At 32.0% G+C, this 25,345-nt stretch overlaps 1 protein-coding gene across 1 annotated transcript in view; it reads left to right on the top strand.

Annotated features, from left to right (window-relative positions):
- The window catches only part of LOC129222846 (atrial natriuretic peptide receptor 1-like), a 185,222-nt gene that overhangs the window by 126,599 nt on the left and 33,278 nt on the right, over nucleotides 1-25,345 (top strand). The window contains exons 11-15 of the mRNA XM_054857398.1: nucleotides 4,207-4,278; nucleotides 11,380-11,545; nucleotides 16,309-16,461; nucleotides 18,534-18,702; nucleotides 22,119-22,268. Of these exons, the coding sequence (XP_054713373.1) occupies nucleotides 4,207-4,278; nucleotides 11,380-11,545; nucleotides 16,309-16,461; nucleotides 18,534-18,702; nucleotides 22,119-22,268 (710 nt within the window). The remainder of the gene's footprint in view (nucleotides 1-4,206; nucleotides 4,279-11,379; nucleotides 11,546-16,308; nucleotides 16,462-18,533; nucleotides 18,703-22,118; nucleotides 22,269-25,345) is intronic.

Here is a 25,345-nt window from a genome sequence, read left to right as displayed (position 1 = left end):
TTCAACCAGTTTTTTTCGGAGCTGGAGCGGTTATTTACGAGGTAGAAAAGTGTGTTGTGAATGCGGCTTCTGGGTATACACAAATGATGGACACGATTAAAAAAAAAAACATAATTTAGAAACTACTGCATAGATTAATTATAGTTTGTAATGCGCAAATAAGAACAAAAATGTATCAAGTTATGGTAATCTCTAGATCAGCGGTTGGCAACCTAAATTAGCTGACGATCGACTTTTTAATTTCGGTGAGAACTAAGATAGACTTTGGGAGGGGGGGGGGGTTCATTTCAACGATTCTGTTTTTCATACATGGCTCTGACTATGCGTTTGACTTCATGTCGTAGGTTAACTTTTATAAAAACAGACTTTGATGCTGATTAAATAATAATTTTAAACTACCAAAACTATATTAAGTGAGCACTGTTAACTCACGTCCAAACAGTTTCGAACACTAATATTTTGTATTTTTTAAAATTTAAAAGATACATCTAAGATTTTCAAAATAAAATTGTCTTTTAAAATGTTAATACGTATTTTAAACTCACCGAGAACATTTTTATTGAGACGACTGACGTTTCATATTATTAATAAGTACATTTCTACAAAAATTGAATGCATGTGACTTTACCAACTTTTCCATCCGACCCAAAACTGAAAGTGGTTCCAAAAAATCTTCAGAAATCAGCAAAAATAAATTTTTCCTGTAATTCAACATAATTACAGTGATAGAAGCAGGTTTTGAAGTGCTATTTGACAGTACAATTAATACCCAATTTCTGGGGGAGGGAGAGAGAAAATTTGTGCTAATAATTTAAACTCATCTGATTACATTTTTCTTTTTTTAAATATAGCTTCAACAAACTTTTTTTGATTGATGCATACTAGGTACAAAATTTTTATTATTTCTTAGACAGCCTTTTCTTTAATGGTCTTGAAATAATAATCCACTAAACTTTGGATGGATTTACATTTGGAGATAAATCTTGAAGTGGCGTGTTTAAATGTTTTACAATTAAAATAAAAATACACTGCAAAATCCTATTCAAAACATTGCTTTCCTACCTCCCCCAAAAAATCACAAAACATTCATATTAAAGTTTTTCTGTAAATTCATTACAAATTTTGCCGACTATTTTTCCAAGGAAAAAATTGAAAATGTTAAAAATTGTGGCAAAATTTTTTTAAATAAATTTAGAAGATGAGGAAATTTTTCCCTCGAAAACAATATTTATTAATGGTACTCTGACAAAAAAAAAAAAAGAGTAAAATGATGCCGCAATCGACTGCAAATGGGCTCGAGATCGACCGGTCGATCGCAATCGACGGGTTGCCGACCGCTGCTCTAGATGAACTTGATTTCTTTTTATATTTTTTACCAAGATCAGCTTGAATGAATTTTATTATCGTAACTGCTCATCGCAACCGAACGAAAAACCAACGTTTTTTAGTTAAACAACATCTCTTTCCCTTTCTGAACCATTCTTTCACTCTTTCATTTTTAACTCTTAAAAGAAAATATCTGTTGGTTCTTAAAAGTCTTAGCAAATTTCATGTACAATTGTTTGCATTCAGTAAAGATGATTTTTATTCAAGTTTAGAAATTTTCCGATTTTTTTATAGTTAATTTTCTACTTCTCAATCTTTATCTGCAAAATTTTTCACAGGGCGAGTTCAATTTACAGCTTTGAAACAGTTTTATATTCACGTTCGAGTGCTTTAAATTTTTGTGCTTTAGAAGAGATACCTGCGAGCAGATATTCTCGCGAGATGTTCTGTTTCCCTGTAATAGCACTACTCTGGCGGAGAAACAACTTTAACACTGAGGTTTTCAACTTTCATCAGAATGTTTCGTTGCAAGTAGGGGAAGCTGCTGTACTCACGGACGGTTGTACCTACGGACGCTGGTCGAGAAATTCCAAGTATCGTCGAGAGAGATCCTAATAGAGGTTCAACGTGTCACATCAAGCGAACATTTAAGATTCTATCACATTTCTTCGGTTTTAGTAGGATCTAAGTTAAAAAAAAAAAATGAGCAATTTCTTTTTTTTTTGTCCGTCGTTAATTGTATTATTCATTTTTGTTGGAGGTATCATGATTCCCTACATTTTGAAGGTTTCGTTTCTGATTTTTAATGTTGTAAAACTGGGGTCCTGTCAATGTGACTGTCTTGCAAAACCAAAATGGCGCACCTTTGTACCCAAGGAGACATAACCATGTGTATCCTGGGACGGTCATCTTTAGTCTTCTTTACAATGTGAAGTACCTCAAAATGGTTCCTTGTCATCAACGTCCGAAATTTGCTTTCAACAATGATGATGAATGTGAAGTAGGGCTTGAAGATATAGTGTTGAAGTAACCCCCACCTGTTGTAGGATCTACAGAGAGTCAATCCCACCTGTTTTCATTTGAAGTCAACTTTTCTAGATTTTTGTAGGTTTTATCTAAACTTAGTTTTTTTTAAAATAATGGGTTAATTTTAATTAAAATTTTCAATCTGCGTATAAATTGAAGTTATTATGTAGGTACATAGAGGGCCATACTATCATGAATCTAGTTATTTTTTTATTTGAAAACACATTAATTATTCATTGCATCATTAACTCTCTTAAAAGTAAGTTTTTTAAACAGTTTACTGATGCTAAAAATTAAAGAAAATTAAAAGAGGGAAAAATCTTTTGATTAATTTTCAAAGTTTAATTTCTGTTGGATATTTTATTCGATGGTATTTTTAATGGATGTTTGAAGTATTTCAATATAAAATGGCTTATGAAAACGTATTGAGTATTGAGTATAATTGAGTTCTTAAAACCTATTTATTTATTATTTTCTTATATATCCATGGGTACAAAGGCACCTGTCCGCGGGGTGAACGGGGTGTTGCACCCACGTACAAAAAGATGGTTTTTAAGAAACCTTTTTTGAAGTTGAAAGCATTGAGATTTTCACCCGACAAAAATTACCTAATTAGATGATAAGTTGTAGATTCTACCAGACAATGTTTCCAGTCGATTAGCCATTCCCAGAGACCAGCAAAAATTGGAAAGTAAATTTTGTCCATGGGTACAGCAGCTTCCTCTATACTGCTCGACCAGCTCTGAGGCAGAACGACGAACGTCCGGTTAATCGTCAAAAACTTACTCATTTATTAGTCTGCAGGGATACCAGGTTCTCGTCATAGATGTTCGTTTATACAATCAAACTCCAGTCTTTTCGTTCTGTTTTAAAATACAATAATTATGAAATCCATTTACTAATTTCACATGAATATTTCGTATGAAATTCAAATAATTCAATAATTTGAAATAGAGTCACATGAGGAAAACACTTGCATAAAATCTCCTCGCTTACTTCTCTTTTCTATGTTTGACCAATACAGATGGAATCGCTTTATCTGGCCGTTTGCCAATTTTCCTAGGTTATCGTGGTTGGACTGCATTGATGAACTTCTGGTATTTTGTGATGATTCACATTTGGTTTATCAGAACAACTTGTCCAAAGTCTTTAGGAGTGAAGAGGTACATCAACGTACGTTTCAGCAATGAAACAGATTTAAGCCCAACCAATGTTTTCCTATAACCGACCTTTAGTAAAATCATCCTTTGGGTAGGGTTGTTTTAAAGGGTATTTTTTTCACTTTTTGATTGGAGGGGGATCTTGTTTTTTTTAAGGGGGGGTTGTATTTACGATATTTGGGGGGTGCTCTCTTTTTCTTAGAGGGGGTAGGCACCCCTGGTATAACAGTCAAGGCTACTCATTATCTACACTCATCAAAGCAAACAAAAGCAAGTTAACTCGAGTATGTATCCTAATGTGCATGTGCGTATGTACATGTAAATGCTGTCAACTAAATTGAAGCATTAAATGTTATATTGAGAAACATTTTTCTTTTAAAATGATAGCAGATATTTAAATGTAATATTTTCTCAAGACTTTCTCTCAGGAGAAAATCTTGAATTTTCATTAGACTATGTAAAAAAATATTGTATGTTAAGTAATCCCTTTCTTTACCATGTACAGATAAAGAAATACATAAACGCTGAACTGTTCTGCGAATTTCATCATCTCTACTTTCTCGCATATTAAGGAGAAAAAAAAAAAGGAACGCACAAAATGGCTTTTCGGGAACTAAAGCATTGTGCATCGCTTTTTTTTCGAAAGAACAAGGAATTAAGTTTTGTCATGAATGTAATAATGTCCTTTTTTCAGGATATTTTGGAGAATGACGAAATAAAGCTTGATTGGATGTTCAGATTTAGTCTTATGCATGACGTTGTAAAAGTAAGTAAAAGTCTTTCTCGTTTTATACATATACAGGGTGTTCCGTTTTAACCTGCAAGACCTTTATTTTCGCAACCGTTAGTTCTAGATGTATACTTCCAATTGCAAAAATGTTCAAAATCAGATGCAGGGTTAAGATATTAAAAGTTTGAAGTAAAAATAAAAATAAGTCAAAAAATATAAAATTTAAGTTTTATACGGGCCCCAGGTCCCCTAACTTATATTTAGGAAAATAATCCCCATTAAAAAACAATTCCAACAGAAAATGTTTGAAATTAGTACGACCAATATTCACCGAGATATGAAATGCAGCGTTTTGTGACTTACACCACTTTTCACTCGCCGTCAATAACATCTTTTGGGGGAAAATATAGTGGCTGACAAGAGTTTAAAATTACATGTGCATAGAGTGCGATTTTTGAAATTATTCGAAGCTTTGCAGTGTGTTTTTGCGTGTCACAGCATAACACTTGCAATTATTTTTGAATAGCAATGAAAAATATAAATACTTTATTTTTCTTACTTTGACCACCTGTCATTTTTCTGAAATATCGATAAGTTCTAATCTCATCTTCTGTGTGGTCCCTTAAAACTTTAAACTGGAATATCTCATTGAGTTTTAGTCGCACAATTGTCAAGTTTTTTGTGTTAGTAATAGCTTTCAATGAATATTTTTTTCTCTAAATATTAGTTGGGGGAACTAGGGCCCGTATAAAAAATTTAATTTCGTTTTTTCTTGACTCATTTTTATTTTTGCTTCAAACGTTCAATATCTTAACTCTGCATCTGATTTTGAACATTTTTGCAATTGGAAGTATACAACTAGGACTAACAATTGCGAAAATAAAGGTCTTGCAGGTTAAAACGGAACACCCTGCATACCTTTCTATACATGCCTTACGGTAAAATTCTGATTGGATTATGAATAGGACAGAATTAGCGAAATACGTAGATAATCTGCTAAGTAGCCGAAAAGGGACATAAGTCAATACAAAGGTACGTTTAAATAATTTTATTTCTTTATATACTTGCCCAATAAATTTTAACTACTTTAAAATTATTCTCAAGTTTTTACCAAAACGTCTGAATATTCCTTTTTTTTAACACTGTTTACGATTATTTAAATCAAAGAAATACTAAAGAACTGAAATTTTCCCACGTGAAATCAGATGGCGCAAAGCAATGCGTTTAACAAATGTTACAAATAGAAATGTATGTTGCTTTTATCTGAAATATTAGTCAGTTGTCAATGGATTTCATTAAGTTAGAAAATAAGTATACTATTGAGTTCCGTGTTGCCATTTTCATGACCTTCAAATTTACACAAAAGCAAACGATTCATTCTTCATATCAAAGGGAGAAAAATCAATTAAATTGCAAATCAGTAGAGGATAGTTTTACATGCTGGGTAAATTTCTTTTAGAATGGTTTGATAAGTTTTCATTTTCTGTAGTATAATGTAAACCATAATAAAGAGTTAATTCATTCATTTTGCGGTTTTTGTGCTGTCAATGTATTCATATGCATTTAAATATTCGATCAAATTATGTTTTCAATTATACACTCGCAGACGCAGAATTTTTTTTAGCAATTTGCGGCGTATATCAAAGTTTGAAAAATAATCTTAAAAATTAACCGACATAAGATTAATCGTAAAATCTAAATCAGCACGGACAAGTGCTAAAAAATAAGATGCCAATGCTAGAACTTGAAACTTGCGGATTACATGTGAGAAAATACGGTACACATCTTCATTAACTGAACCTTAAGCATTTTTTTTTTTTTTTTTTTTTTGAGAAATCACAAATTACTTATTGTTTTCATCTGACTGTTGATTGACGTCCTTTGACTTTTGAAACTGGCCATCTGCGAGCCCCACCTTTGACCGGCCCCTGTATGTGTTGGTTCTCCACCAGGCGTACTTTTCACACGAATCCGCTCCTCCTAGGCGGTTTTGTCCATTGAGAAGAAATGAAATGGAGGGAGTGAAGACTTTCATTCATGAAACCAAAACCCTCCTAGGCGGTTTTGTCCATTGAGAAGAAATGAAATGGAGGGAGTGAAGACTTTCATTCATGAAACCAAAACCCCAGGCCATGTGATAGATTTTAAAGCAAAGCATTAGAAGAAATCAGGTTTCTTCCGCTTGTTTCACGCATAACGTGCCAACCATTCGTCGTTGTTTAGTCACGTGACTTGAGTTCTTTGGGTCAGCTTTTACTAAGCCAATGATTAAACTTGCCCCCTCCATTTAAATTCCTGCTCTAAGGTTGTGTCCATATCCTACACAAACACATATGCACACACGCCTACACACGCCTAAACACACACAGATACTCGTGATTTAGAATAACATGATTTGAATTCATAATGTCAAAAATTCAATGCTTTTAAATTTTTATTTCATATTTATTTCTTACCCAACTAAAAACCAATGAGAAGTTTCTCCCACGTCGCAGCGTCACACTGTTTCTGGTAACGGGTATACACGTAACGTAAAAAAGTAGAAAAATCAGCGAAATTTAGAAATTTGCTAATAGGATTTACCTCTCTTCTAAATTCCTCTTCTTATTTAATTTTAACTTTTAGTAGTACTCGCCCTTTATTTTAATGTTGACTTTGTTCCTATAGAGACGTTTTATTAAAATATTTAAAATTTTTGATCTCATATCTCCCACGTGATTTTCAATTTGAAATATCAAAGGTTGCTGCATTATTGGATTCTGAAGTAGCTAGATTATTAAATTTTCGCTAAACTCTCATCCCTCAAATTATATAATATTAATGAACTATTCAGCAAGATTTAATACATGGAAAACGAAAATCAGTTGAAGAGAATATTTTTAATTAAATTTTTTTTTCTCGGAGCATGCTTCAAGCAGTAAGACTTTTTAAGGGTTTTCGTTGTAATTTAGCTTTTCTTGTGTAGAATTGAATACTAAAAAACGTTAAAAACGTCATGCATTTTTTAGATTATAAACTCCATGTATGAAAATATAGCAAACTGTAATAATAAGTTGAAGTGGCTCTTAGGCTGGCTGAATGCATTGGCAAATTTAGCACTTTTCAGAATAAATTTAGTATTCAAATTGTATTAATGGATTTTGGAGCTTCAAGATATTATTTCTTTTGTGTCAACTGCAGTTATTAGAGAAATAAACTAATTTTCTAATATAGTTCCTTTTTTTGTATTGTATAGCTTCGACACACGTGTATGCAATTTCAGCAACATTGTTTTGTATTTTCTTTTATAAAAACTTGAATTTGCCAAGGCTTAAAAAATAATAATCTCTTTCCTTCGGTACTAAGTTAAAAATAATGGGATTGCACAGAAATGTTCAGGGTGATTATAAATACAATATTGTAGAAGAGTATTAAAAATAAAGTTATGATTTCAAAGCACTTTCACATTTAAAATACTAATCAAAATGATTTCGGAATTTCCCAGAAAAAAATCCAGGCAATGAAATATTTTTCGACGAAAGAAAAAAATAAAAAAAGTGCCTACAGACGGTGCTATAAGACCTCATTTCGCTTTTGTAGATGTAGCTATTGTGAAATATTACTAAGACGTGGTGACACAAAGAGTGGATCTTTTATGTTTAACTATGAGCTTGCTTTACTTTTCTGTGGGGAGTTCAGTGAAAAAGGGACGTGTTATTGGAGCAGATTTGAGTTGGAATACTTTTGCAAAAATACTACGAGGATAAACCAACTCATCTTAGTGCCAAGTGCCCTTTCCTATTACCCCCAAAGGAGGCATTGTTAAGGTCATAGGTCAACTCATCAGAGACACACTATATGCTTGACGGGCATAGAATTAGCAGATACGTTCCAATATACCGTTTAGCACTTTTAATTACACTTTTAAGTTTCCTAAAATTTTACGGTAAAACGTATTGGCATCAATGTTACCGTAAAATCTATTTTACATTAAGAGTTTACGGTATAAAAAAGCCCAGAGCGCTGTGGCTAGTTGCGCTGTGTAAAAAAGAACGAAATGCAAATAATTAGATTAGAACTTGTGATCATTTGAAAATCAGTCTGGTTGTCTGACCCCTATATGGATTGGAACTCGAGGGGAGAGCATAACTGATAATTATATGATTTGTTCCATAAGTCGCGTAGTGTAGCAATTGGCGCAGCAATCTCATTCTTTTTCCGGTAAAATTTAATGCAGCATTTTTCTGCATTGCAAATACGACATGTTACTGTAATATTTAACGTAAAATTTTCCTGAACTTTTAACACTGTGGCAGCACAAAAACCCAAGACATTTATGAATCGTTTCAACACGTTTATGAAACACTTCCCTTTTATAAGTGTTTTAAAATGGTTGTAAACGCTGTGAAAGTCATTTTAAAACTTTTATAAAACGTTTAGAAAACGTTAAAACGTAACGAGTTTAACTCGTTATGATGAAAAGCATATCAAACAGCTTATGCTTTAATTCCCCTTTGTTTTGATTGTTTAATGAAACTCCTCTTTTTCTCTGGTCGCTATTTTCTCGGCAAACTTGTCCTTTCTGTAATTAATTCTTCGTAATCTCATCAACAAAAGTGGCACACTTAGTTTCATAAACGTTGACACAGCCTTTTTTAAACGTTTAAACATAACGTGTGTTACTTGGGAAGGTAGAATGTATATTAAACAGCTAATGTGCTTCACCCCCCCCCCCCTTTTGCTGATTGTTTCGTGAAGCTCACCTTTTTCTCTTACCGCTGTTTTCTCTCCAAACTTGTGTTTCCAATGATAAATTCTTGGTAAACTCATTATATCTTTTGTTTTCTAACAAGGTGGTTTCCTAACCACCGAATCCAGACATCACTGATATTAACTTGATCGAATCACTTACAGGCCTATTTTGGGACTGGTATGTTTCTCTCAGCAAGCAAAATTCCAATGACTCACGTATCACGATGACTCTTAAAAAAATAAATGTATTTTGATCAGGAGTATTAAATTTAGAGTGATTTGAAGTCGTAACCATAATTATAATCATCCTGTATATTACAACTTAACTCGTCTCTACATAGTATAAAATGAAGGCTCAAAAAAGTGTCTGTGTGTTTGAACTCGCAAAACTCGAGAACTACCAGGCAGATTTCACTGAAATTTTCAGTTTGTTTTTTTTAAGTCCTGAAAAGATTTGCAGACCAGTTAGAAAAAAAAATCGATGAATAGTTCTTTTTTTATTCCAATTTAAGCCCAATTTTCCCGTAAATTCCTAAATATGGGGGTGAAAAATTACTTGCGCATATATTAATATTATACATCGTTGGAAAGAGCATAATTTCCCGCATTGAAACGCAATTTCTTTCAATGCTCTAACCTCTTAAAGCGGGAGTTATTTGCTTTTTTATCTCGAATTTTTTTAGGCTTAGCTGAAATTTTGGCACTACATTATTCCTTAAATCTATCAATAAAAAGTGAAGAAATTGTCCCACAATTTACTTTTTGACACCATTAGAAAGAGTGGCTTTTTTTACTCCAGATCTAACTCGACCTTTGGTAGTAAGCTTCTATCTCCAAAGGAAAAAAGGTAACAAGTTTTTTAAATCAGGTTTGAAAAATTTCATCTGCATTCAAGTTGTTAACCATTTTATTTTCACGCTTCCTCAGTTACGCTTTATTAATCCATTGTTTCTTTCCATCTTACTCTTAAGCTTATTTTGTTTCGTGTTTCCATGGTTTACGCGTTGTAAATCCATCTTTATCATTTTATTTTCTTAAAATCATTTTCAATCGTCATTGTTTGGAAGGGAAACTTTGCATTTTTTTTCTTTTTTTTAAAGCCTGATTGTTGAATATACGTCGCTTGACACAATTTTTATTTTCAAGGTAGACCGGGCAAAGCCGGGCAATGCAGCTAATTTAATATAAGCAGAAGGTTATCACAACTTAACGTATTGTATATATTGATAAATTAATTATGTACGCATTTCTTTACAAGTCAACAACTATTTATACTTCGTACAGAGTTAGTATAAACTTGAGAAAAAGAAAACTTTAAAGACTGACAAATCACATACAAGAACACGTCGCACAACGAACGGGGCACAAGTGGTAATTGCTTAAATTCCGAAAAAATGAAGAGCGAAATTATTACAAAGAGTGTAAGAAAATCATTTTGATTACTTTAATTTTAAGTGTGTCTGGTAAACTGCTTAGAAACAGCCGAACAAAATGTTATTTCTCAGTGTTTCTCCAAAAACCAGACATTTTCTTATCACAAATTGTTTAAAAATGAAAATGCTTTATTGTTTTTTTAACGTTTACTGAGAGGATATTAACAAGAGAAAAACAAAGGGAACTTTGTTTTTCTCCAGGGAAAAAGCACTTTAACCATATAACTTTTCAGCTATGACACAGAAAGTACTTTTAGAGTAACAATTTAGAAACACAGAGCCTGTTACCAAAGCCCAAAGATTTTTTACGGTTAAAAATGTTATTTTTTTTTCTTATCTCGTGGTTAAATTACCACAGAAGAGAAATAATAAAATATTTTTAAATACAAAAATGTTGTCCAGGAGAGCGACAGCAAAAAATATTATAAATTCAGTTTTGAATCTCAACATTAAAATAAGATTCCCAGGCAAATCATAACTAGAAAGTACTCTAGGTATCCAACAAAATGATTAGAACAAACAGTGTTGTTATATAGCAGATTAAAAGTCAAGTATTTTTTCGATACAAAAGAATCAATAGATTTCAAAAGAAGTATAATGAAATAAATTCATAAATTTCTTATCAACAGTTGTGTTATTATATTAGGAAAAGCCATTTTGAAAAATTGGCATTTAAAGCAGGGAGAAGCAAAGGGATGTAATCCTGATTTTTTTTTTTTTTTTTTAAGTTTGAAGAAAACACGAGCAAAGTTCAAATTCTACTTATGCATTCATTTAATTAAAAAAAAAAAGGCTGAATAGCTGCCCTAAATAAGGGTGTACCATCTCTTGCCCCAGTCAGAGGAGGTTTTCTTCTACCATTCGTACCAGTTATATCAAAATTTTAAATTTTAGAACTTACATCTCCTTGCTTCTCACTGCCGCAATTGCAAGAGAATTTTATCGTTATAAGTGCTGTATGATATGATTTTAGGGCATGGCGTACCTCCACAGCAGTGAAATCCGATCGCATGGCAATCTCAAGTCAACCAACTGTGTAGTAGATAGCCGTTTTGTGCTCAAAATAGCCGATTTCGGCATTCATTGTCTCAGAATATACGATGAAAATGAGAATGAAGATTCTTACGCTCACTGGCGAAGTAAGTGTAAAGCTAAAATGCTTCACAGTACTTTACAACTTTTGAAATAAATCTGATGATTATTGTACTAAAAGATAAAAGAAGTATTTTGAAATCTAGGTGTTTTACTTGAATGCAACCCTTTACAAATGAGGTTGCATAAAAGTGATCACAACAGATGTTACTATTTAACTTACATAAGCATTCCCAAAAGGTTAACTACATTATAATAAGTAAAGTAAAATAGAACACTAACCTACTATGGTTGTAATTATGAGTTTTGGCAAGTAATTTCTGTAAGTTTGTTAAAGCTGTTTATGGGAATAAACTTCTTTCCTCCCATCACCATAGGAATTTTTCAAAAGTGGATTTTCAAGATGCTGAAAATCAACAACGTTCGTCGTATCATTATGCGGCACGTAAACGATCCCTCGAATACTCGTTAGGTTTGGAGTGTTCTTAGCAAAATTAAATATCTTGTGAAGTTTCGGGTCGAAAAGAACCTAGGTGTGTGCATCTAGTAAAAAAGTTATGCGCCAAATTCTCGTGGTCTGATAACAGTGGTGCCACGTGGAAGAAAATATGTTTTAACGGGGGATCGCACTAGGGCTGCAAAAGATTGTGTCGTCAATACAGCTCCATTAGAAAGGAGAAGGAGAAGAAATACATCTAGAAGCTCACACCTTTTAGTTCAAAAAGGGGCTCCTTGAAACCCCGAAATACGTGTATTCTGTGATCTGTGTATTTGTGCTAAAAAACGTTGGATATTTCCTGCTATTCATCGTTGTTTGAATTGGTGAGGAGTTTGAAGAATCCGTTTTTATTAAATTTTTTAACCATCAAATTTAATTCAATTGTTTGGAATTTGCCATAACCTTAAAAAAAAAAAAAAAAAAAACAGCTCTCTTCATACCCCTTGACAATGAAGTATCTAAAATATTTATTTTTTATTTCATACGTTCAAGCTTCTTTGGATCGATCCTTAAAATATAAGGAGTCAATGAGCCCCTTTACCATTTCTTGAACCAGACCCCCTTTCCCCTTGATTTCAGATAATAATGCATAGTATAGGTAAAAACAATGAATAAAAGATAAGAAAAGAATGTTTCAAGTTTGTTTTATAGACACTTTTTTTTTCTCTTATTACAAATGTTGAATTTATATTTTGTGGCACATCCTTGGGTGATGGCAAAAAATAAAGACAGTTTCAAGCTTTTCACTAAAAATTCATAAGGACCATCTTAAAAAAAAATATTAACATGACGCTACCAAAATTTTCTGTTTAGTGTAATTTGTTTACTGCGGTGTCACCGTTTTCTTTTGATGTAAAATACAACTTACTTCATACAAAACGAATTGAAAGATAAATAATAATGTTATTTGATGCAGTAATCTAAAATTCAAATTACTGTTTTCACTAAAAATTAATTCTCCGTTATTTTTATAGATTCGTTTAATGGTTGGTTTGATCCTGCAATTTAAACATCGTTCTAAATTCCTAATTAGAACTACATCAGAAAAGAAAAAAAAATAAATGAGTTAAAAATGAATAATGTCACATAAATGATTTAGAAATGCTCTCGAAAATTTAATTATCCTTCGCTAAAGAAATGTTAAATGGAAAATAAACTACACAAAGTTCACTTTGCACTAATTATTACATTTATATTTCGTTTACTCAATGTATCCTAATGGCAGGTAGTAGTAGTCAACTGTACGGCTAGAAAACAGAAGGGGATGTGTGCGGAGATGGAAGGGGGGGGGGGTCTGGAAGACTTTCAAAATTCTGTTACGTATTTCCCAAAATATAAAAGTAATGAAAATGTGTGAACACAATCAAAACAAAAATGCAAACTGTGCGTATTGATATATTTTAGGACAAATATAAGTCTAACTTTTAATGCATTTTCACTAAAATTTTCAGTATTATATGTTACTATTAATTGATTATATTGAAACTGTTTATTGAAACTTCTGAATAAACACAATTTGCCCTTGCTGGTTTAGAGATATTTTACATTGTTGTAAAGATTAATATTTGATTGCCAAAAAAACAGTCGTCAACAATTTCTCCAAATTGTGATCCGCAAGTTAAGTTTTAGTTTATTATCACATAAATTGTTTATTATTATTATTATTATTATTATTATTATTATTATTATTATTGTTATTGTTATTGTTATTGTTGTTGTTGTTTCATCACTAAAGATTTTTATGAAGCCGATCAATAAATTTTCAATTGATGTCACTTATAATGTTCTTTTTGGAGCAAAAGATAACTTAATACTAGTTTCTAAAAGTATAGATGATTTCTAGTTTATCATCTGCTCAGTCGTGGTGTCATAAAGTAGGTGAAAAGTTTAGCGTAATTGTGAATATTAGAAAAAGTGCCATTTTTACCACGGAAAATTTTAATTTTCAACGATATTTAGGAAGTAAAATTTACAGGGTAATTTTTTTTAACTACAAATTAGTAAGAGATTTTTTTTATTAGGGAGTTATATTTTTGGACCGATGTTGAGAAAATAATGTTTTTAAACATTTTTTAGGAAATTAAACTAAATTTAAAACGTAAAATAGTTTGATATGAAAAAACGGTGCATTTAAACTCGTCTTTTCACTAGAAAAATCAACTCAACAAGCTCATTACAGGAAGAAATAATTGTGAAAAAACACCGGTAACGAACGTGTGTTTCCACTATTAACATGGGACACGTTGACGACATGATTTTGTAGCAATAAAAAGAGGTCCAGTGTCATAGATTAAAGTAAAATCTGAAAATTTTCTCTTGTATCGAATGTGTGACTAAGTTTACCATTAAAATTTTTTTTTTTTTGGTTTTTAATTCTAATAAAGTGGACTTTCTGAACAGTTCCTAATGTGAACACCCTGATATTCTGAACACACTTTGATGCTCTTGGTGAAACTTCATACACTCAATATAGACTGACCTCTCTGTACTCTCTACACCCCCGTACCACGAACGTTATTTTTTGTCCCCTTTCAATTATTACCTCTCTATACACTGGACATGTTCGCAATCAGTACATGGGAATTCCCATGAATTAAATTTGTAAACCTGCAACACCTTTACAATTTTATCACAATCATTGAAGAGCATTACAAAGATGGAGGAGAAGAAGAAGAAAAATATTTTTTTTTTTTTTTGTGGATATTGCTGCTATACATAACATCATTCAACTAAGAAATATGAGTCTGAAGTTTCTGTCACTGGACTGCGTAGTTCAAGAATCCAACCATTGTTTCAAATAGCATTCAAGACCTTTAAAGTACGATTATCTACAAACAATATGCTGCTGAGAATCACCTGAAAACCTTTTCCCTTAAATAAGTGGATGATAACACGTACCTTGCACGAGAATACACAATGCGAAAGCAAGTTAAAATTACTCTTTTTTTTTACAGGCATTGTAATGATAATTGTATTGTAATTTTTTATAGTTGAATGTTGCGTAAAACGTTTTAAATTAAGAAAGATTAAGAAATGCAAGAGTTTAGGTCCTACTGAGTTTAATTGGACATTGCACTTGATGCCAATCCAAAATTTAGCACCTCTATCTTCAAAATTGATGTAACTCACTTCGCAAATTGCTGAACATAGTCCATTAACGCAATAGAATACATATGCGTGTATTTAGTCTCCCTATGCAGGATGTTCCGTTTTAACCTGCAAGACCTTTATTTTCGCAACCGTTGGTCCTAGTTGCATACTTTCAATTGCAAAAATGTTCAAAATCAGATGCGGAGTTCAGACATTGAAAGCTTGAAGCAAAAATAAAAATGAGTCAGGAAATTAAAAAAAAAAAAAAAAAAAAAAAAAAAAAAACTTTTTTTATGGGCCCTAAGTCCCCTAACTCATATTTAGGGAAATATTCTCCATTGAAAAATAATTCCAACACAAATAGTTTGAAATTAGTACGACCAATATTCACCGAGATATGAAACGCAGCGTTTTGTGACTTACACCACTTTTCACTCGCCGTCAATAGCACCTTTTGGGGGAAAATATAGCAGTTAGCAAGTATTTATAAAATTATATGTATGCATAGAGTGTGGTTTTTCAATTTGTTCGAGGTTTTTTAGTGCGTTTTTGCGTATCACGGCATAACATTTGCGTTTATTGTTGAAAAATATAAATACTTTTTTTTTATTACTTTGACAACATGTCATTCTTCTGAAAGGGTGATTAGGTCCAATCTCATCTTCTGTATGGTCCCTCAAAACGTTAAACTGGAATGTCACCTTGAGTTTTGGTCGCACAAATGTCACGTTTTTTGTGACAGTAATAGTTTTTAATGGAGATTATTTTTCTAAATATAAGTTAGGGGACCTGGGGCTCGTATAAAAAGTTAATTTTTTAATTTTTTGACTCATTTTTATTTTTACTTCAAACTTTCAGTATCTTAACCCTGCATCTGATTTCAACATTTTTGCAATTGGAAGTATGCATCTAGGACTAACGGTTGCGGAAATAGAGGCCTTGCAGGTTAAAACGGAACATCCTGTATAATGAACACCCCCTTCATCTGAACACTTTTGTTCAGCCCCAATGAGTGTTCAGAATAGAGAAAGTTCACTGCATTTAAGAAGTTTATCGTGGACTTAAATTAGCAATTTTCCTGACATTCATCAATAATCACCTTTTTATTGGTTTTAGATCAATTGCACTTCCAGAGATACTTACATTATTTCATTGATTAAACACTTCTTCTATGGTTACTTACTTTACATCATAAAAGTTGCGTTTATTTTTGCTACATAGGAAAACTATGGACTGCCCCAGAACTGTTACGAATGCATAACTGTCCATTAGATGGAACTCAAAAAGGAGATGTTTATTCCTTTGCCATTATAGCTCATGAAATTGTTGTTCGGGAAGGTGTCTTCTATACGGGGAACGAAATGTCCCCGAAAGGTAAGATAAAATTATTTTTTAAAGATTGCTTATGCTTTTGAAATTATAAACATTATATATTTTGTAACTTAAAGTCCCAGTCTTAAATCACGCCGTGAACTTTTGTGTCTTCTTTTTTCTATAAGGTCCTGCTCGATTTTGTTAATTCCATCCAATTTGCTATCCCAATTAGGACTCTTATGAGTTATTCATGTTTTAAAAATATTTTTACCAATTTTAACTATGTTGATTATTTTTGTCTTTTAAACTTGTTAAATATTTAACATTTATTGCCGCAATTTAGAAATTTTCAACGTGTCATTTTATAATTTCAAGTCTAGATGCTTGAATAATCGAAATGTATATTTTGTTTTAAGTGCTATTTCTATGTTATTTGTTACTGTAATTAGAATTTTTCTGAAGTGTGCAATACATTTTTAATGAATAAATAAATAAATAAATAAATAAATAAATTAAAATATTTTATGCAATGTCAAAAGATTGACGAAATTCGAAATGTAGCCAAAATTTTCATGCTTATGTCTCCCGTGACAAAACTTGGAAAACGTCTGTCGTATTTTCAAAATGTTATTATACAATGTTTACTTCAGGAATAATTTTCTCTTCGCTGATTTAGACTAATTTTACGTTGATGCATAAAAATAATTTGGTTTACGACTCTGTGTTTAATGTCTGGCTGACATTCTTTATATTATTTCTTCGGAAGTTAAATTAACATGTTGTTTCTTCCACCGTGTATTAGGAAAAATGTATAATCCAGATAACAGTTATCGACAAAGTCGCTTAATATTTATTCCCAAGACATATTAAGCAGTTTTAGTTGGAAAACAATCCTCTTGTTGCGCCGTTTGGAGGAAGAAAACTAACCTCAACTTAAAAAAAAAAAGAAAGTTAACCTCATTTTTGTTTACCACTTAATGAAAATTTTATTTATGCAAGCAAAAGAAAAAAAAAGCCGAAACGTTCTTGGAAAATATTAAACAGCGACTTTTCCTCATTTCTGATTTTAACATATCTCACAAAAACAGAAAAGTTTCCACGAAAAAGCAAATAACAATCATCAAATTAGCTCGAAATATTCCGAAACATTCGGAAAAATCAAGAACTATCAGTAAAACCTTCAATATTTTTATAAAAATAGCTTGGCACCTTCCAGGCTTCACAGGAAACTCTTAAAGCAAAAATGACAGAAGCCAAGGCATAATTGCAAGCAAATACAGAATAGTTTATTTGCTTGCAATTTCTAAAAAAATCTGAGATCGACATTTTGCCGTTGTTTGGGGCCCGGTCCATTTGGAAGGACCGGTAATGAGCTGAAAGCGAAGCACCTAATAAAGAAGCTGAGTATAGATTCACTGTGTAAGCAAACATGTTTTTCACAACATTTTAAAGTCTGTATTGCTGAAAAATGTAGCAAGTCAGGATTCCTTTTTCATAAAAATACTTGTTTTTCACAGGAAACTGGTGTAACTTCGTGAAATCCCAAACCGTTTTCCGGAAATGATCAGTGACGCTTTGTTTTTTTATTTTTATTGTTATTATTTTTTTTTTAGTGTAGAAATGTTTATGCAGAATATGCAAGGGTGTTCTGGAGGAAATTCTCTATTTACCGAAAGAAACTCTTAGTTTTTCTTATTGATATAGCGCACGTATTTACATTTAATGGAGCAAAACATTAGGCATCATTGAGAAAAACGCAATTGTGCAATGCTGTGACAAAATTTGACGATTAAGGCCCTTTTTAGAGAGATATAAGTGACTATACATTAAGGCGCCCTTGAAGATGACAATAACAATGTTTTGGTTTTATATGGGGCCTTTGTTTAAAGGGATCGTGAGCTGAGAAAAATAAGAAACCAGAGTGAAAAATAAAAGCTTCACTTAAATTACATATACTTCATACCTAAACAAAGATTTTTTACAAACATTCTAATTTCTTGAAACCCCAGGCACGTCCATACAATATATTTTGCTGTTAACGAGAGCTTTTACGCTATTAATTTATATTTCAAGATACAATATTTATTAGGAAAATATACATATACATTTTTTATTTTTAATTCTTATTTCAGAAATCGTTGAAAATGTAACATATGGATTGAAACCACCATTTCGACCTCTGCTAAACTTAGACAGCTGTGATGAAGAGATGATTCATGTGATTAAAAGATGTTGGTCAGAAGATCCAGGAGAAAGACCTGATTTTCAACATCTTAAGTCCATTATAAGAAAGCTCAACAAGTAAGAGGATTAATTAAATTGCTTGAATCGTAATGTGCAAACCACCAGCTGTCTGAGGTTGATGTGTTGTACTGGCAAAGATTTTACAATACAGATTCGTCGGATGGTTCTTCTTCAAAAGTGTAGATATTGTTATTTGATAGGTTTTAACTGCTATAGGTATTTACAATGTCTCAATTTTTCAACAGCTTGCCTTAAAACGTTAAAAACAATTATTATGAGGAATATTATGTTGATAGTTTACTCAAATACAAAGCTTATTTTTTTTTTTTTAAATTTCAGAACTAAGTACGCAATGTGTTATTTTTTGTTGCAGAAATGTAACAATCCTTTTGTCCAGAAACTTAAGATTTCCTTCCTAAATTATTAATTTTTAAGAACTGTATACTTTCCAGTGCTATAGACTATATTAACACTACGAGAGTAAAAAAAAAAGATGCAGTTTAAAATAGTCATACACTACATCACCGAAAGTACAGGAACACTTTCAAAATTTCACATGTTTACGGATTTCTTGAGAAATAAGAGACCAATTGTTCTGTAGTTGTTTTTCTTTCCGGTTATTGTATGATAGATGTACTGAATATTTTATCGTTGAATGTTATGCAAAACTTTTTTAATTAAAGAAGAAAAAGAAAACAAATACAGGAATTTAAGTTCTACTGAGATGAATTAGACATTGTAGTAGTCACATATCCAAACTTCAGCCCCTCTACCTCAGTAATTGGTATAGCCCACAAGGCAAAGTACTCAACACAGTCCATTAACCAATAAAATACATATACATGCACTATACAGTTTTCCTCCATAATGAACAACCCAATAATCTGAACACTTTTGTTCGGCTTCATGAGTGTTCAGAATAAAGAGACAGTCCACTCCAGTGTATTTCGTCCCTGTACACAATTTCGTCGCCCTACGTTTCTCTGGTCTGACACTAGTTGTCGCCAGCGGTTTTTTTTTCTTTCTGATTTTGGCCAAGAACACTATTTATCTATGGAAGTTCCATGAACTTAGTCTGCTGTAATGGCGTTTGGGAGCACTTACTCTGACTTTTGAAAATTTGAATTATTGTTACACTATTTATAAATGCTGTGTTTGATTTATTAAAATGTGTTCATTTAGATGTATTTGACATATTTATTTTGAGTAAGATGTTAACTGAAAATTCTGATCGTTTTGCTATGTAAGGTTCACTTTACATTGAGCAAGAAGCAGCCATATTGGTAAATAAAAAGTTAATCTTTTTGTCCCCAACCAAACTTGGAGTAAAAAACGTTGATGTACGTTATCCAATGTGCCAAAAGGGTTTTTTATGAAGACAGACATGGAAAAATATATGCTCGTTGTTCCAAATACGCCTCGTGGCACACACAAAATTTTCTCGTCAGCGAAGAGCAAAAATAAATAAATAAATAAATAAATAAGCATTTGTGACGCTTGTTTAGTTTCTTGAAAAATGAATCTTATATTTGTTATTATTATTATTTTTTCAAATGGACAATTTGCGATGTTTTGCTTTAAAACAAATCCTAATCCGTATTTATTTTTATTTCCTAGTTTTTATCCCATTATTACCTATTTCTTAAGTTGTATTGGATGGGGGGGGCGATAATAGGAAAAAAATGCTATTCGGGCAAAAGGGCATTTTTTAAAACCTTTTTTAACGGAAAACAAATTGTGAACCATGTTTTTAAGCTAAAATACCATATGTACGCATAGTTGGTGTTGTTATATAATTTTTTTTTTTTTTGAATAAATTGATGGTAACATGTGCTACTCAGAGGCCAAAAAGCTTAGAAGAGATGAAATGCCCTATGGCTTGCATTTTGACAACAAAAGAAATGCAATGCATTGCCATATGAAAAGTGTCTTAGCTATGGTCTTATAGGAGTCATCTAGCGTTCATGAGATGTCAATGTGGCTGCAGTTGCATTTTGTCCTGAATACACAAAATGGATTGAATAATTGGCGCAATGCATTGAAATGATGCTGATGACATAAAAAGCTTTCAGTGTCTATGAGCAAAAGAAAACTGTCCCTTACCCCTACCATAAACTATTATTTACAAAATAAAAAAGCCTCTTTTTCTTCAAAGAAAAAGAAGCTAAGAACTTATCTATTCAAATATGAAATTTCGTCTAATCTCAGGGGAAAAGGAGGTTGCTAAGAAACAACATTTACTGCTGTTCTATATCTGTCTTTGTGATGGTTCTAGTAGACAATTAGTTCATTAAAGAACTAAATGAACAATTGACTATGATAAGTATGTTAATTTGTAACGCGAAGGATTTATATTTCAAACACATAAATGAATACCTTCTTTCAGTATAGAAAGTATTCGCCATTTTTTACGTTTTCGTTATTACCGACAAGTTTCGATTGATGTGCAATATATAAAAAGCTCTTGGGAATTGAGGCAGTGAGAAGCAAAGGGATGTAAGTGGACATTTTGAAGTTTTGAGTAAAACGCGTTAAAAGTGCGGTTCTAGGTAGACATTCATTGAAATTTTTTTCTAAACCATGTCGTATAGCAGCACCTACCAGGGCTACTAGTACTATCTCTCGCCCCAAGACAAAGGAGCGGTTCACCTATTATTTCTACTGGTTATCTCCAAATTTTAAATTTTGGCACTTACATCTCTTTGCTTCTCATTGCCTCAATTGCCTATCAAAGTTGATAATCAGGCATAGGTATAAAGAGAATTGTGTTGTTTAAACGTAATAAATGCAATTAGTTGCGTTCTTCGGAGTTTTTTTTTTTTTTTTACTTCTAGCTTTTTGTGATTTACATCATAGCTGTTTTCCGTTTAGGTAATTAATGGATTAACAACAACATTTAAAGGTAATGCCGTAGAAAAACATTGTCTTTTCAAATTTATTTCCAAGTTAAAAGAGAGAGAGAGAGAGAGAAAGATGGAGAGAAAGGAAAAGAAGAAAGGAAGGATTATATGTGCCCCCAATACTCATGTGACATAGTACTGCTCTTTACGGCACAAAATCTTTTTTTTTTTTTTTTGTGACAAGTGATCGTAGAATGTTTGAATGCTATAGAATATATTTATAGGTAGAATTGTGTTTGCTTTTCACACCTCATTCGTATTATTTCGGTTGTAGTAAGAATTATTCTAACTTGAAAGAAAGATTTTCCAGGATACAAACCACAAAACTCAGAAAAAAGCCCCTCCAAAGTCAAGAAATGAAGGCAACCCATTAATGGAAGGCAAATGGTGGATAAATTTCTATTTTGAAAAAATGGGGGGAGAGAGAGAGAGAAAAGGGAAGGGGGGAGCAGAAGAAGAAAATAAAAGAAAAAGTATTTAAACTTAAGTTTAGATCTGGATATAGCATCTTTTTTCAATACCTTTACATTTAAAATTCTACCATTTGCTTACTTTTCTCTTCAATCCTTTTAGAGAGAATGAAAGTGGAAACATCTTGGACAACCTATTGTCCCGCATGGAACAGTATGCGAACAACTTGGAGACCCTCGTGGAAGAAAGGACAGCTGATTATCTGGAAGAGAAAAGAAAGGCAGAGAACCTTCTTTACCAGCTGTTGCCAAAGTAAGGACGCAAACTTTTATCGTTTATTTGACAGCTTTTTAAATTTGCGAAACGGTTTTTCTTGAAGGAAAAAAAAATGCATTGCTAAAATTTATAAAATGCGATGTAGCTTTTAGAATTTGTATTGGAGAAACCTTTGTATAGTTTGAGCTATTTATTTATTCATTTATTTATTTTTCGGATACTTGATCTGAGGAATTTTTTTTTTTTATAATCTGAAGTTAAATATTTCGTTTAAATTCTGAAGATAATAATAATGATAACAATAATAATCACACTTTTCAGTGTCTAATTTTCTTTTAGGGCCTTTGTAAAATGTTTCAACGGGGCTCTTAGTTTTAGCCATTTTCACACAGCAGTGAATTTTTTTTTTCGATTTCATGGGTTAATAAAAACTGAATATGCAGTGCAATATGCCTCGAAACAAAGTTTGATACAAAATTTGAGCCCTTAATAGTCGAGGTTGAAAAAGAGTCATTGGGCTCAAAAAATAAATTTGACAGAATACTATCAAAGTTTATGAAATATGTCCTTTAGTTATTTCAGGATTTGTATGAGTTCTACGGTTATACCAATTTAGCTACTGTATTATTTAGAAATCTGTTGAATATTTTCCCTTTTTTTAACTGACTTCTAAAATAAGGCGCTTATGAGGGATGCAACGTATGGTTTATACCATATGTATGTTTCTTTTTGTTTGTTTGTCAGCTCATAACATTTGAGTTAGTGAACCAATTTTGATTGATTTTTTGATGATTTGGTAGGGAGTGGTCTAACTTACGTCTCATAAGTTTGCTTGAAATCTTGAAAAATAAACAATACATTTCACGCAACTTCTGCATTGAATGATCAAATATAAAATCCATTGTGATTCCCATAAAGTAGCTACATTAATTGTAATTATAGCGAGAATTTTTCATCAAGGCTTCTCTGAAGCAATCATGGAATTCATTTACTATCATTGCTTATCATTGCTCTAGCATTGCTTTTCCTTCATCTACGCCGATCATCACTTTCATTTCCCTTTTATATCCCTCTTTGGCTTAATAGGTTTAAAGCAGAAGATGTGGGCAGTTCAATAGATATATCACACAATTACAGTCTCATGTTTCTCCATTTTTTTGCATTTTTCTAGTTTTAGGTTTTTTGTTCATTCCCAGGCATGTACCAATATTTGCAACATAAGTATCCTATTCTCGTTCTTGCACCATTGAACCGAACAACTACACTATGTTTATTGTGAAATAGTTAGTCGTAAATACACTTCCACTATTATAAACCCACTTTAGAGAGCAATTGAGAGAAGTGCTATTTAGTTTGGAATGGATATGTTCCCCATGGGGATGAATGTAACGAGCTCAGTAAGCTATTCTTTAAAACTGAGAAAATGCGCAGTCATTCAGGAAAATAGGTATTTTATGTTTTAGTATGGATTATAACCTCTTCCAGCAATTATGTTTTGCCAAATTGGGTTATAAAGAGCAAGCTGCATGTCACAGTTTTACTTTTTCGCTCCAGTTATCATTGAAAGGGATTAAAACTATTGTTACGAGTCTAGACACTTCAAGAAATTCTTTAATGACGACACAGTTCTTAAGAAAACACAGGAGATTTATTTACACTATGTACAGGAAATATAGTTACAACTGCTAAATTAATCATCAGCAATCAAGCAAATATCAATTAAACACCGTAAACTCAACGGTCTCACACGTATTTACTTCAAAATACATAAAAACACAGCGCAAAGGCTAATACACACAGAGCCAAATACATGCTCTCAACGCAACGGTTCAAACCAGTCTAAAAAGCAAAATTAACTCTCTCATTCAAATGCCACACGGCTTTTCTACTGCTTCAGAAATTTCGACAAAATTTGAAATGCGTTTTCTTTTTGTTCCATTCACAAATCTTATCTTTCAGAAATGGAGGGACCATATATTTCATTCAAATGTAAGGGGGGTTGTATATTCATTACAAGAAACTATTTACAGGTTAAGTTACTACAATAATTTTAGATGAAAGATAATGGAATAAACGCCAAATTTAGCCAGATTACAACAAATTAATCATAAGAATAATTACTATTTACAGAATTTGTAAAAATATGTTTTTGGCCTCTTCTTTTCTAAAGTGAATTAGAGATCCATTGCTCGGTCTCTAATACGAAAGGAGGCAATTTTCCAAAATTTCTCTTTGTTATGTTATATATATATTCATGGAGATATTCCCTACATACATGTATCTGAAAATTAATTTTTCATACAGCTCGCGTTGTCCTAACAATTGTAGGATTTGTATCCGATTTTGCATGCAAAATCGATCATTCAGAAGAAAATAAATGTTTTCATGTGATCAACATTTTTTAAATGCGTTCTGAATTTATGCTTTTGATGACATTTATATAAATTATTTTTAACATCTTCCAACTTTTTGAATGCTTTTCGTTTGTATAAAAATGAGCAAAAGGAAGCGACGAATGTTTTAAAATAAATATGCGAGAGGGATTTATAGCAAACATCTTTATAAGTTTAAACTATACTTTCTAAGTTGATATCAACTAGTACTAAATTTAGAGTTAAAATATTTGCTTTAGTAATGATTGAACAGTTTTTTTCAGAAATCAGAGGAACATCAAGCTCTAAAATTTCGATAAAGCATTTCTACTATTATACCAAACTATCTCGATAAAATTTTAGTATTTTAAACTGAAAGGGAAGCATATTTAGGGGATACATTTCAGTATACTATTAATGAAAAGTGTTGTATTCAGTTTTGTAAAATTTAATATGATGACATAATTATTTTCCTAAAGTTTAAAATTTTGCTTTTGATTATTTTCTGAAATAAACAATTTAATCGAATCGTGGTTTTTGCATTTAAAAGGTTACTTTAAAAACACACTAATAAAAAACATGGCTAAATTTGCTGTATTTAGCAAATATACTGGGGGAGCAAGTGGACGCTGACGTGAAACGTTAACTTTTGCAGTTTCTTTCTATAGATGCATAAATATACATAGCACTTGACCACAAAATATGATTTTTATTGAAATGTTAGATTTTTCTGACCAAACA

The sequence above is a fragment of the Uloborus diversus genome, chromosome 5 (genome assembly GCF_026930045.1).
Source record: "Uloborus diversus isolate 005 chromosome 5, Udiv.v.3.1, whole genome shotgun sequence".
NCBI classification, from domain to species: Eukaryota; Metazoa; Arthropoda; class Arachnida; order Araneae; family Uloboridae; genus Uloborus; species Uloborus diversus.
This window is presented reverse-complemented; position numbering and strand designations above follow the sequence as displayed.